At 38.7% G+C, this 15,478-nt stretch overlaps 1 protein-coding gene across 1 annotated transcript in view; it reads right to left on the bottom strand.

The window, feature by feature from the left end:
- NKAIN3 (sodium/potassium transporting ATPase interacting 3) overlaps positions 1-15,478 on the bottom strand; it is a 701,538-nt gene that overhangs the window by 137,682 nt on the left and 548,378 nt on the right. The window contains exon 4 of the mRNA XM_042923339.1: positions 3,853-4,050. Coding sequence (XP_042779273.1) covers positions 3,853-4,050 — 198 coding nt within the window. The remainder of the gene's footprint in view (positions 1-3,852; positions 4,051-15,478) is intronic.

Here is a 15,478-nt window from a genome sequence, read left to right as displayed (position 1 = left end):
GGAATCTTTGGCTGGTGATCAGAAGGGAAATGAGTGACCAGAACAGCACTTTGTAATCATCTTCCTGGGAGCAAGTACATGTGTGATGGTGGGTGAGGCACAACCGGGGCCGGGAAGACTCTCTGGGAGGCTATTGGCCATCCTTCTGGTAGAAATGATGAGCATATGGGCCAAGGACATGGGCAGTGGTCACAGACAAGGGGGACTAACATCACCCACACCTTGCTCCTGGCTACAGCCCTTGACTCTTCATCTCCTCCATGGATGAGACTTTGCTCCTCTTCTCATACTATTCACAGTCGTTCTTTAGATTCCACCCTGAAGTATAACTTGGTGTTGCTGGCCATTTGCAGGACCCCTGCTAAATAGGCTTCAGTGAGATTAGGGTGGCAGGCATCTCTCTCTGCCTTCCATTCTCCCTGTCCCCCTCAACCTGGGTGCCAGTGAGGGACCCCAAGACACGTTGCTGCTATGCAGACACAGTGGCACTGGCAAGGCCAGGGACCAGAGCTCCCGTGCTGGGGCCCGTGGAGCTAGACACGTCGTCCCAGAGGGGGTAGCAGGCCACTGCCTTCTTTCTGAATCCTGCTATTTTTTGTGTTTCTGTCAAGCTTGTACATAGCTCCTGCAGATATTTGACTGGCATTTCATTTTTTCCAGTTCCAAGCTCTACTCTTACGTGGGACAACAGTACAGGCAGTATTCATGAGCAGAGCAGAGCTGTATCCATGAGTAAACCGTTCAAATATTTCCCTTTCACTTGCCAGAGAGCTGCTGATTTCACACCCCAACACACCCCCTCCATTATTCTGCCCACCTCTGTTGGCCTCTCCCTGCATCCTTCTAGATCCTTCTGTGCCTCTAGCAATTACAGGGGTACCCCCTGGCACAGCAGGGCCTCCAGGACATTGTCCCATCTCAAAGCCCTTTGTCTAATTTGCCAAGTTATCGCCCATGCAGCACAGGCTGTTAAATATTGTGGCCATCATCCCCTTTTTTTCAGGAATAAGGTTGACATCTCAGCACATGCTAGGCGACTACTACAGAAAGTATTCCTATATCATCACATTAAAAAATTGTAATTCTAATAGTTATAAACATATTTATATGAAATACGTGGCAAGTATAAAAAACCCATATAACCACACAATAATACATAATTTGACAGTTGGGAAACAATTTCAGGGTGTATTCCATTTTAATATAAAAAGATACAATACTGGAACTCTTGTCTCATGGGTGTATTACACAAGAAAAATCAGAGATCAGCAACTAATCCTTTTATTGCTGGAATGCTGAATAGAAGAGTCAGGACTATACATGCGGGTGGACGGCTTTGAATGTTCACTCGACAAATATGTCAAAGAATTAGTTTATAACTGACAAGTCCTTTTAGGTGGCAACATACATTTTGTTGAGTATTTCTCCTTAGTGTATGTTTTTATGTGTCAGTTCAGCCCCTTACCAAATACTTTCACCTTGCTATTCATTTGAATTGGAGTAACCATGGAGAAATGACTTTTTGATTCCACAGTATTATGCTGTATTATAAAAATGTGAACATCATGCTATCATTCCACAAAATGGTTTAGCAATTTACTCTGAATAATTTTTTAAAAGGAAGGAGATCTGTCCAGAGATGAAAGATTCTAGAAAAATGTTTCAAAATTAAAAAAAAAAGAATAAGAACCTTTAGAATCTAGCATATAATAATAGAGTACTCTTTTACCTTAACATACACTGAAAAATTTTAAGAGAAAATGTGCCTCTCTATTTTTCTTAAAAAAAAACAACAACAAAGATTTAAACATATATTTTGGCACAGTTTCATATGTAACTGCTAGGAGAGTAAAGAAATATCAGAAAATAGGAAACAACTGATAAACATCTATTGACAAATGGCAATATCTAGAAACCAAGAATAATCAGAATCTCTGGTACATCTCTGAGAGAAAATTCCTTAGTGTTGAGGCATAACCTCTTTCTTCTTTTTTTAAATTCAGTGCAGAATTTGCTTTCGTTGGACTAGAACACTAAACAATCTGATTTTTTATTCTAACCTTTAGTCTTTCTAGAAAATTATATTTCAAGTGTGCTCCAAAACACTATTTTAAAACTTGACATATGTGGGTTAAAGAACAACAATTCATAGATTATACCAGTGAGGTAAGACCACTATGTTGGTGGTCCCAAATCAGCCATGGCTCCTGGTATGCTCACTTTTTTATAGCTGCCCTCCTACATTTGGCTTGGGCTTGGTCATATAACTTGCTGTAATCAATGGAATAATAGTACAAGTTATTCAGGTAGAGGCTGGAAAAATGCTTACATGCTGGGCTTCCCCTGGAACCTAGCTACCTTGCTATAGGAAAACTTGTTAAGTTTCTGCAAGAAGACAAGCCATATGGAGGAGAATGTGGTCCAACAGCAGCACCAGACATGTGAATGAGGTCCTCTTGGGTATTCTAGCCCCAGCAGAAGCCCTTGTTGAACGGTGCATATGAGTGATCCTGGCCAATACCATGCAGAGCAGAAGAACTACACAGCTGAACCCTGCCCAAATTTCTGACCCACAAAACTCTAAGCAATAAATTTATATTGCTCTAAGTAATTCCATGTTGGAGTGGTTTGTTACATGGCAGTAGATAACAGATATACTAAATGATAACAAGGATTTCTCAACCTGTTTCTAGAAATAATTCCAAGGTACATTCTTCACCGACATACATCTCTTATACTTCTGTTGTCTATTCATTTACTGTTGAGCCTGTATCTTTTGTTCCTATTCTAACTCAACCAGTTGGATAGAAGGATCGAGTTGGATAGTTGGCTTATATGAAAAGTGTGACTTAAACTGACTTTATTGTATGCTGACTCAAACAACATGCCATGTCCTTGTTGGATCTCAGAGGAACAGCATTGTTGATAATACCTTAAGTTACTTCCCCTCTACACTGTAATCAAATTGTGTGTGGGACAATCCGATAGAAAAAAATTAACTTTAAGAGATTCCCAGGACATAAACTTCCTGTGGTCCAATCAAGCCATTTCTTCTCTCTGCTCCTCTATATGGAATTACATCTTGACACCACACTTTAAGCACTAAAATGTGGAAGACTCTTTGGAGGGATTTGTTTTCTTAAGGAATAATAATTATTATTATTTTTAACGTTTATTTTTGAGACACAGCATGAGCAGGCGGGGGATGGGGGGTGACAGGGAGTGGTAGAGAGAGAGAGAAAGGGAGCAACAGAATCCAAAGCAGTCTCCAGGCTCCGAGCTGTCAGCACAGAGCCCAATGCAGGACTTGAACCCACGGACCACGAGATCATGACCTGAGCCGAAGTCAGAAGCCCAGCCGACTGAGCCACCCAGGCGCCCCCAGGAATAATTATTTGAAATATGAAGCTTACTAGATTGATCAAGCCATTGGGTGTGTTTGCATCCTCCTTTCTCTGGAACTGATGCACATTAGTTAAAGAATGCTTTAGAAGTAGAAGCAGTCAGTAGTAGACGCGTAAGCAGAAGAACCCAAAGTAGAGAATGGGAAAGGCACTGCTTCTGGGGGGCGGTGATGCTATTTCACTGAATGGTGTGTACTGTATCTCAAGTTAGAAACTATAGCGAAAACTATTTCTAAAACAAAGTGTCCGGATACCAAGAGGGAAGATGTTGCCTCATTAAGCACAGCTACTGTTAGCATAATTGCTGCTATTTCCATTATTTAAAGGATGTTCTCCATGTGCTTATTTAAGGCATTATCTACCACATGGGTGTGGACAGCAGGTTTAGATACAAAAATGCCAATAAAGGAGAGTCTTGATCAGACAGTGATTCAATGGTGCTACTTACAGAGAGTAGTATCTGGACAGCGCTGTGGATGACCTCTAGGTACTGGAAGTCCACAATGCAGCCTGTGACAGAGACGTACGTGTAATCGTCCATCATGCCGTGGGCGGACGGAGGCAGCACTCTTCGGACACAGCCAGGCCCGTGTTCCCGCCACCACGACCGGTGCACAGAAATGTTGAATGTCATCAGATCTGTATCCTAGGTGGGCAGGAGACGAGAGCAAAAGGAGACAGTCCTATCATATCACGTCTCTGATTTGCACTTTAGGAAGAATTCAGGATGGAGAAAATTGTTGAGAGGACTTACATTTCAGGTGCAAAATAACACAAGACAGAACCACAAATGGCTATATATACTATATGCCTAAACAACTGGATTATAATCGTTTAACATAGATACAACCTTTGGAAAATAACATTGTAAGGTTAGCACGCCTCAAAAATTGAGAGGCAAGGTCCTCTACATTTGTTCAAAACAAATTATTTTATTCATTTTGAGACTTTTTGTCTGCATTTTCTTGTTCATCATCATCGACATCACCTTTATGGGCTAACATATGAGTGCTTTTTAGCATTCTAGCCATTGTTCTAAGCACTTTTCATATGCTATATCCTTAAGGTTCATATAGATACTAGTAGTAACCCAATTTATAGTAAGCTGAATAGTAGTCCCCTCAAAAGACCTTCATGTGCCTCTCTCTGGTACCTGTGAATTTTACCTTCTTTGGATTATCTGAGTGGGCCCTAAATGCAATCTCATGTATTCTCATGAGGGGGAGGCAGAGGGAGATCAGACACAAGGCAGAAGAGGAGAAGGCAATGTGACCATGGAAAATTGGAGATGGGAGTTATGTGGCCACAAGCCCAGGAATGCTGGTAGCCACTAGAAGCTGGAAGAGACAAGGGACTATTCTCTTCAAGAGGTCCAGAGGGAGCATGGCCCCGTCAACACCTTGATTTCAGCCCAAGGAAATTGATTGCAGACTTGTAGCCTCCAGAATTGTGAGATTAAGTTTCTGTTGTTTAAGACATCAGGTTTGTAGTAACTTGTTACATAGCAGCCGTAAGAAACTAACACACATAAGGAAAGGAAATCACAGAGAGGTAAAATACATTGCCCAGTTTAATGAACAAATTAAATAAATTGCCTATTTAATGACAGACCCACAACTTGATCCTCTGCAGTCTGTAGTTTCAGCTCTGATGTGGTACTACCCGGTTGCCTATGGTGTTCTCCCTCCCAAACCTTTACAATTCCTCATACCCTAAATTCCTCCTCAATTCCAGAAAACGCCACTGAGAGCCAGAGCAAAAGAACCAAGAAGGCAATCCTTGGCATTTACATATCAAAATAAGCTTTCAGAGCTCTTTAGCAGAGACAACAGCCCGGGTGTTTAGCCTCAAAAGATGCCCATTAGTATTTTGGTGGAATGTGAACCTCGAACAACTGAGATCAGACTGTTTTTGCTGTAACAATGGATTGAAAAGAATAGGTAAGGAGCCAGCATCTTGATTCCCAAAAAACTGACCTCAAGTCCTGGCCTCTCCCGTTCTGCCCACTGAATCCTATCTTTCCCCATCATACTGTCTTCCTTTTGCTGGAGTGCAATCCCCAATAAAAGCCTTGCCCAGAAGTCCTGCTTGGCCTCTAGTTAATTCCTATCGCTTGGTAAGCCCAAGGGCTGTGGTTGCTAACAAAACTACTATTATAGGTATGCCTCAGATTATATCACTATTAAAACATTTTATATCTTTTTTTTCTTTTTTGGGTTGTTGGTTTGTTACACATATCATTCAGTTACCTTCACAGTTACAGCACTTTATTGATAATAAAACATTTTACATCTTTTTTTTTTTTCGGTTCTTGGTTTGCTACCTGTATCATTTGCAGTGCCCTCTGAAGGGAGAATATTATAGAAAAATAATTGCTTTAGCTAGTGAATTCAGTTTAACGCAAGGCAATTTACCTGCAGGCAAACAGCACACTGACTGCTCCCTTTCCTGACCATCAGATTTAATCTCTTACAGTTAGTCATGATCACAACCAAAAAACTATTATTTCCCGTTTTAATAGAATTCATTAGGTTCAAGATGAACTGGAGTGATCTCAAAAGTCATAGCAATTTCTGCTCTTTAAGTATTCTTCCCCAGTGGCCTTTTCTATTGCTGGACTCTAAATTCCTTCCGATATGATTTTGACTGAAATTTATATTACACAAATAAAACAAAAGTGAATTTATGAACTCATGGTATGTATTTGCTACACTCATAAAATCCCTCTGTGTAGTTCTCACTTAATTTGCTGGTACTATAAATATTTAAAAACTGTGCTGTTTTTTGCCATGACTACATTAAAATGTGAATGAGAACATCAATAGCATCAAATTATACTTAAAGCTTAAACTTCTAACTTAAATTTGGTATAAAATTTTATTGCAAGTGTGTGTCTGATTTGAATCCCCTTCAGTAGCTAGATTTCAAACATTGCAAAAACCCTTAACACATAATAACTCAATTTTGTATATGAAGCACATCAGAGGAAATGAAGAACAAAAAACTATAACAAAGTTTTTTATGAAAAAAAAATACAGAAGGTCATTTACTTTGTTTAAGCTGTTCATTACCACATCAAAGCCTATAGATTTGAAATACATGGGTTAAGGCTAAACCTGGATCAACAAAGCTATCCTTACAAATAATTTCAAGGAGCTCAAACGTTGTTTCTCTTTCACTTCTTGGAGTTAGAATAGTATAGTGATGATTTAAGCACAACATGCTTAAGAAAACTGGTGACTGACATCCTTGTCATTTTCTTTAGAATTTAAAAGATTTCAACAATGATATTTACATTTATGCAAGCGTGTGTGATTACCAAGGACAGTTTGGACGACAAAGAAAGCAAGGAAGGAGAAGAAATGCATGAAACCCAAGCAGAGGGGCTTGGGATGCAAAGGACAGCCTGGAGAGAGAGAAAACACATCAAGGTTAACAGAAGAGAGAATTTCAGGGAAGATGGTAATGCCATAGACTCAAAGCCTGGTTAAAAAGAACCACTGAATTTGATGACTGGTTTGGCAGGAGGGGGATGCCTTATGAAATGCAATGCCAGGAGAGGATTGGGAGTGAAAAACTGGATTACAAGGAATAGAGGGGACTGAAAGGGAGAATTTGGTGTGTTTTTTCATGAAGTTTGGGAGTGAACGTAGTGAGAACACAGGATGGTGGCCTCAAGGGTGGGCAAGGAAAGCAAGAGTCCCTCCAAGGAAACACGTGGAGAACCGCATGCCCGCTGCATCTGCTCACACGCACAAAGTTATGACTTAGAAGAAAATTATTCCAGAATACCTGTCTCCCCCTAATATCTATTTAAGCAAATATTAAATGTTTCAAAGTACTTTCATCTCTCTAGTGTGAATTCCAAACTTGTTCCCATTTCCTTCAAATACTTGAATTAAACAAAAAAGGAATTTCCAGAATTCTTTGAAGTGTTGTTCATCAACCGTGTAGGTGAACATGCCTGCCCACATTCCTTTCACAATAAGTGTAGCTGCAGCACTGGAATCAGCTCATGTCCTAAAAAAGCTCAATATTCACTTCTTTTATAGTATATCACTATATTATCTCTTTTTTTTTTAAATTTTTTTTTAACGTTTATTTATTTTTGAGACAGAGAGAGACAGAGCATGAACGGGGGAGGGTCAGAGAGAGGGAGACACAGAATCCGAAACAGGCTCCAGGCTCCGAGCTGTCAGCACAGAGCCTGACGCGGGGCTCAAACTCACGGACCGCGAGATCGTGACCTGAGCCGAAGTCGGCCGCTCAACCGACTGAGCCACCCAGGCGCCCCTATATTATCTCTTATTAATCAAGGAGATAGTCTCTGTCTTATTCTTATTCTATCTGCTTTTTTGGGCATGTGTTTAATTCAACTAACCCTCTCTACTTCTAGAAATGGATGCTCAACTGCTAATGATACTCTTTTTTTTTTTTTTTTCTGTTTCCTTAATTGTGACTCAAAGAATCATTGAATCCACTCTTACATAGTTATCTCCTTTCTTTGTCTTTTTACTCAGTCTTATCATAAGCCAGGACATTTGGAGACAAACGTGTATTTAACAAAATAGATTTTACTCAGTTTTAAAGAGTTGGCATTGGGTTTATATTTAGATAATAGAATTCATGTTAGTTGAAACTTCTTTTGAGATACTCGTTCATCTCAGAATATGAATTAGACAAGTAAAAACAATTTGCTTACATTTCTAATTACTTTTTTTTTTTCACCAAAGCACTAAATATTTTAGAGGGTACTATGGATCCATAGAGTAAAGGGCAAACACAGTGCTTGGTAGTGAGGTGTAAGTGTTTAGAGCATGTAATACAAAGACTAGGTACCAGTTCAAATATATTAACAATTATATGTTGTTTTCCTTAAAGATAGGTTTAAAAGATATTCAAGTTTCCATTGGGAAGAAAGAGTCTGTCATTTGCTAAGTCATAATCACTTAGTCTGTGCCATTGGTTCTGAATACAAAGAGCAGTTTGCACCTATAAATACAGAGAACAAAGTGATGGTTACGGTGGGGGGCGGGTGGGGGTTGGGCAAATGGGTAAAGGGGAGTGGTAGGTACCGGCTCCCAGTTTTGAAATGAACAAGTCACAGGAATAAAGGACACAACATAAGGAATATAGTTGATGATATTGTGGGCACTTTGGTGGCTCAGATGATTAAGCGTCCAACTCTTGATTTTGGCTCAGGTCATGTTCTCATGAGCTCCATGTTGGGGTCGGCACTGACAGTACAGAGCCTGCTTGGAATTCTCTCTCCCTGTCTCTCTGCTCCTCCCCAATTGGCACACACATGCTGTCTCTCCCTATCTCCCTCAAAATAATGTTTTAAATAAACATCTAAAAAACCACATTATAATAGTATTGTATGGTGAGAAGTCGTGGCTACACGTTTGAGCACAGCATAATGTATAAACTTGTTGAATCACTATGTTGTACAACTGAAACTAATGTAACATTGTGTGTCAACTATACTCAAATTAAAAAACTAAGATAAAAAAAAGCAGTGTGCAGAGTAAGTGGCCACCGGTTACTCTGACTTCCTGTTTCCCATCTCTACAACTAGGTATTGCTGGGATTTTTCATTTCTGTACCATTGGTCATAAACCAGAGGCAGAGCTAAAAGTAATGAAGCCTTTTGTCTTCATCCTGGGGCTTAATTCCCTGAATTGAACCACAACAGGAAGGAATGAAGTCTCATCTATCCATCCAATGATATTTATGGAGTTTCTAATGTGAGCTATGTGTTGGGATGTAAGACTGAACATAAGAGATCTTATCCCTGTCCTCATGGAACATATACTCTAGCAGAGAAGATAGGTAATAAAGGAAACAACTAAGTAGGCAGAGTAAGTACCCATTGCGAAAACTAATATAAAGGAAATAACCTGCTGGAGAGTGGCTGGGATGTGAAATGGAGTTCCTCCCTAATAGGTCGCCAGAGAAGGCTTCTCCAATAGCGGATATTTGGGCCAAGACCTGTTAGATGAGAAGGAACTAGATGTGTGAAGATCTGGGGAACGCGTGTTGCACACTGACGGAACTCCAAGTGCAAAGATCACGTGAGGGCAAAGAGGTGTCAGTATTCCTGGTACTGACTGAAGACCGGTATAGCTGGAGGGAAGCCGAGGTGAGGATAAAAGTGGTGTATGATGAGGCTGAAGACAGGCAATGAGCCACGGCAGAGTCCAGTTGAGAAGTCAAATACCAGCATCATCTCCTGTGCATTCTTAAAAAGATAACTCTAAGAAACGTAAAGAGGATGGGTTTGATTGGGCAAAACTCGGAGCCAGGTAGGTGGTTATGATAGCGGGTGAGTGTCTTGGAGAAAGGTGGTAGCAGTAGAGAGAGGCAGAACAGAGAGGTGAGACATATTCTGGAGGCAGAATAGCATGTGGGGCCGAGAGGAAGAGATAAATGGAGGACAACCGTCTCTCATCGGGTGGCAGCCACCTGTCAGCTGACGGCAATGCCCTGAGGAAGGCCGCTCCAGCAGCAGCATCATTGCGGGCCTGGAATTGGGCACATCGGCCCCCGTAAAGGGGAAGGGACGGGCCCGAAACAGTATGTCCCAGTGCATCTTTGTCAGCGTGGCATTGTAAAACCATTTTCTTTATATGTAGGTTAAAAGAAAGGAGTCGTCATGTTAAATGGTGTTGGAAATACAAATTTTCGGTGTAAGAGAAGAGAGTCACTTATCTCGATGAGCACTGAGTAATGTATCGAATTGTTGAATCACTATGTTGTACACCTGAAACGAATATAACACTGTATGTTAACTATACTGGAATTAAAATGAAAAAGAAAAGAAAAAACAGTTATAAGATCAAAGAAATTAAGTGAAATAGTGTGATTTGGAAAACAAAGAGTTGACTGCTCTTCCAGAAATTTCTTCCAGAAATTTAAGTAATATATTTTACTATCCACATGCTTTTACTTTCGAAATAAGAACTAAAACATTGCCCACGATCAATTAATCTCAATAATGAGGAAACCAGGGGTGCCTGGGTGGCTCAGTTGGTTAAGCATCCAACTCTTGATTTCAGCTCAGGTCATGATCTCACGGCTTTATGGGTTCAAGCCCCGCGTCAGGCTCTGCGCTGACAGCGTGGAACCTGCTTGGGATTCTCTCTCTCTCTGCCCCTCCCCCACTTGCACTGTGTCACCAAAACAACTTTCACTATCATGCTCTGAGCTTTGGTTCTAGTCTGTTCAGTCATACAGTTCATTGTATAATTTTCATGGAAATGGCTAATATTTGTGTTCCTTTCTTTTGTTCTCATTTTTTAACTTATTCAATTGAAAACCTTAGTCCCATAATAAGTAGCACTTTAAAAAATAATTCTATTGCTGATTCTTTTATTTATATTCATATCTGGATTAGCTGACTTTTAGAATTAGTACAGTTTTAGTCTGTAAGTATATATAAATTCGTGTTTTGTCTAAATGATTAATATAAGCTCAATCCCCTCAGTCTTTGTGGGTTTGGTGCTATGTGCACAGCACCTTATACATGGCAATAAAATTGTATCGCTGCAAAAAACCACTATGATGTTAAGACTGAACTGAAAATTTCAAATTGTGCTCACGATTCGAAATGATTATATAGAATGTGTGTGTGTGTGTGTGTGTGTGTGTGTGTGTGTGTGTGATCTCTGTTCATCGAAATGGCCTAGAAGCAATGTCACTCCGGTAGCAGCAAACATCTCTGGTTCACACTCCCCAGTATAAGAACCAAGGTTTTTCCCTGGAGAAATGCTAAATTCAGTGTGGTACAAGGAAGGAACAAAGACAGTGTGAAATATATTTTGTTCTAGAAAACAAGACAGTTTAAAAAAATTGAGGAGTCCTGTTGAAAACATGTGGGAACCAATATGTAGGGTCTGTTATTGGCTGAAGTTATAATAATTGGAACATCAGAAAGAATAATGTTTAAGGCTGACAAAATGCATTGAATCAATGAAAATCCGTGACTCCATAATGATCAAAAAAGAAAGGTAAAAATACTCACTGTTAATATTTAAAGCAGCTACTTAAATAAGACTTCTGTGCCTTCTGCTCAATTTTGCTATGACTGCTCTCTCTAAAAAGTGTTTCTTAATTATAAAAAATAACTGCACTTGAAAAAAATGAGTAAAGAGAAAGAAGAAAGCATTTATTTTGTCTTTTTCCAGTAGAAATTCTAAATCAAGTTAACCAAGCTGGTGAAATAAAATTCTACATTACTGATGAGTGTCAGGCAATAAAGGCAGAAGGAATAAAAGAACTTAAAAAACCACATTTTTGCCAATTTTAACAAAATTGTTTGATTCTTGTAAGGATTAGCAATTGGTTATTTAAAAAATTAAGTAAATAATTAATCCACACAGTGCCAAAGTACATAACACAGATTTATTTTTAGTGTCAAACAATACGTCTAGAATAATAGTAACAATAAATATATCACATTGAGGGTAAATGTATAGCATTAAATGTTTTAGTAGGAAAGAAGAAAGGCTAAAAATTAGTGAGCTAAGCATCTAGTTTAAAAGTTTTAAAAGACTCACAAGTTAAAACTAAAGATGTTAGATATAGATTTTATTAACAAATATTTGCTATGTGCCTATATTATTCAGGGATCTAGATGAATCCATGAACAAAACAGACTAAAATCCCTGTTCCATTGGAGCTAACATTCTCATATGGGAAGACAGACTATAAACATAACAAAAAAGCACATTTCATGATCGAAGATGAGTGCTATTTAAAAAGAGTAAGGACATCAGAAATATATAATAGCAGAAATTACTTAAAAAACCAAAGATCCAATAGATAGCAAAACAAAGACCAAATTTGTATCTTTAAAAATCTACAATAAAATTAACTACATCCTAGTAAGAATGATCAAGCTCAATATGACTTGTCATTGTTCAGTGTGGTACAGGGGCCAGTCACATGCAGGATAATCACTAGTCTACCAGAGAATAGTGTGGCAACATTGAAAAGTTAAAAATGGGAATGCCTCTTGATTCTGCAATTTTATCCCTCTGCCTTTATCCTAGCTCACACATCCACCTGTATACACATATGAGTCTACTTAGCAATGGTGTTTGCAACAGCAAAAAGTTGAGAACAAGCTAAATGTCTATCAGGCATTAATAAATTGGTATTCGTGTAATTGAATGCTATGTGAAGTAGAAATGAATTAAATAAGCTTATGTATATTCAAAAGGATGGATCTCTTAAGCATGATGTTGACAAAAAGAATCCAGTTGTGGACAAAATATTGTATGACCTCAGTTATATAAAGTTTTAAAAGTTGTGCAATACTATGCATTTTTTTTAGGAATGCGCATATATATATATATATATATATATATATATATGGTAAAACTTTAAATAAATATAAAAACATAACAAATAAATGCAGAATACAGAGTGAAAAAAGGGATCATGGAACAGTAAACAAGAAGGGTTTAATTGTGAGGGAAAAGTTTTATCTTTATTTCATTGGTGATAAAATGAGTATTTGTCGACTACTTCATTATTCTTTATTAAGTATTACATACTGCTTGAAGATAAAATTTTTTTTAAAAATATCCCTCTATTTCTCTCCATTCCAGTTGCCACTATCCTAGACTGGCCACCATGGTTTCTCTCTGGGACAATTGCAGTGACCCCTAAATGTAACTCCTGGCATCTCCTGTCTTCAAATTTATTTTCTTTATTACAGCCAGAATAATATTTTCTAAACCCGAATGTGTTGATATCACTAGTTGCTTAAAAATACTTCAACGGTTTCCCACTGCCCAAAGATAAAAGGTTATCCTTGGGAAAGCCTGAAGGATCTTTACTCACTTTTGCAGACTCCTTGTTGTCCTTCTCTTCACAATCTGTGCTCTAGCCATACTGATCCTTTTCCCCAAATGAACTGTTCTGTCTAACTTGTTGGTCTTCACACACTCTGTTCCCTTTTTATAGAATATTGTCTTTCACTCTTACCTTCCATCCGCTTTCCTGCCCCTACAAACAACCCTTCCCCATCCTGGTTACCTGGCCAACTGCAATTTCTTTTTAGGGTTCAGCAGAGACATCACTTTCTTTGGAAAGTCATCCCTGGCCCCTGGAAAGTCTGGGCAATATAACTCTTCTGTGTGCTTCCCAAGTGCCCAATTCTTCCACCTAATTTTATAGCTTTATCTGGGTAGAGATGACACATTCTTTTTTATAATCAGTTTTCTGACTAACCTACAAGATTATAAACCAACTATAATCAGCACTGTTTTCCCATGCCAAGCTCACAAAAATAGCTCAATATATTTTTTTAATCAAAAGAATGAACAAACCTAACTGCTAGTTTTTTGAGGCATGATTTCAGTTGAGAATTGAGAAAAACTTATAAAACAAGAAATCAACTGTACATCCCTCAAAGTCCCTCTTTATGTTGCTAGTGGGAGTGCGAATTTGTGCAGCCACTTTGGAAAGAGTTTTGTATTCCCACTGAAGCTAGATAAGTATATGTCTTAGGACCTAGTGTACCTACTCCTGAGTACGTAGCCAGGAGAAATGAATGCATACATCCACCAAAGACCTGAACAAGAATGTTCTTAGCATCTATTTGTAGCCAATGCCTGAAATGTATACCAACAGTAGAATAGATTGAAAACATGTGGTATGTTGTTAAAATGGAAGCCACACAACAACAAAAGAGAATGAACTGTTGATACCACAAGGACATGGTTGACTCTTATGGACATGATGTTGAGTGAAGGAGGTCAGACTCAATAGAGATATACCATATGATTCCATTTCTATGTCCTAAGAAAGGCAGGACTGGGCTGTGGTGATGAAGGTGGAAAGAGTGAGCACGGGTATCACTGCAGGGATGGAGGTTGTCTCTAAAGCTGAAGATCACATGGTGTTGGTAAACCACATGACTTCTAAAGCTTCACAAACTTTTTTTTACATATGAAAAAAGTTGGAGTTGCAAGGTTTTTCTTTCCTTTTTTTAATTTTTTAATGTTTTTATTTATTTTGAGAGAGAGAAAGAGAATGAGTGGGGGAGGAACAGAGAGAGAGGAAGACACAGAATCCGAAGCAGACTCCAGGCTCTGAGCTGTCAGCACAGAGCCTGATGTGGGGCTCGAATCCACCAACTGTAAGATCATGACCTGAGCAGAAGTGGGATGCTTCACTGACTGAGCCACGCAGGCGCCCCATAGGGTTTTTCAAATTTATACTTCCCTGTTGCATTCATCTTGGAATTGACATGAGTCTTATCAAATGCATTTCTTAAGAAAGGTAAGTATGCAAAGGATCAGCATCTTTCTCATATGTAATGAAAATAATTGAGGCACTGTGCGTACATAGGTAGGAGGAAAAGAACCATGGCCAAAGACCTAATTTCCTTCCTTAAATCAGTTTGTTTGTGTCATTTGATACAATTGGAAGCAATCATACAAAAACTTGCAGTTTCCTAATAATGACTGAAGAAATCATTAGTTCCTTTGGAAGAAATGTACTACTCATGTAGTAAAAATGAAGCCACTTTTACTACAGGGCCATTTGGCCCTGTAGTAAATTTTTACTGTAGTAAATTTCTACTACAGTGAGAAATTAACAAAAATCTGCGATTTGCAAAAGAACTTATATTTTTCTTTTAAATGTCAAGCTCCCGGTCTCTTATTTGTGTTTAATTTTTAGTTGTCCCTTTATTAGCCGTATCTTCCTGTACACTGGTTTGTCTACTTTTGATGTGCATCAGGTCCATTGGGCAGAACCAGAGATGTCCTTGTGAAAACAGCCCTCCAAAGACTTCAAAGGACTTAAGCCCTGAAAACATTTCAAATATTAATTATTTGTGAAGGGATAACGTACATTCACAGATATCGACATTTCTGGTATGTAATTGATGCACCTGATTACATTAAGATTTGCCTACAGATGATTTTTAGAAAATAAGTACACCTATCCTTGTAATCTATGAATTTTAAACACCTGTAGTTTACTTACTTAATTACCGAGCTCACTCAACACATCTGGCTTCTCTGTCTTTGTGTTAATCAATAATTATTTGATTACAA

Source organism: Panthera leo, chromosome F2 (assembly GCF_018350215.1).
Source record: "Panthera leo isolate Ple1 chromosome F2, P.leo_Ple1_pat1.1, whole genome shotgun sequence".
NCBI classification, from domain to species: Eukaryota; Metazoa; Chordata; class Mammalia; order Carnivora; family Felidae; genus Panthera; species Panthera leo.
The sequence above is the reverse complement of the archived record's forward strand: the minus strand, read 5'-3'. Positions and strand labels throughout refer to the sequence as shown.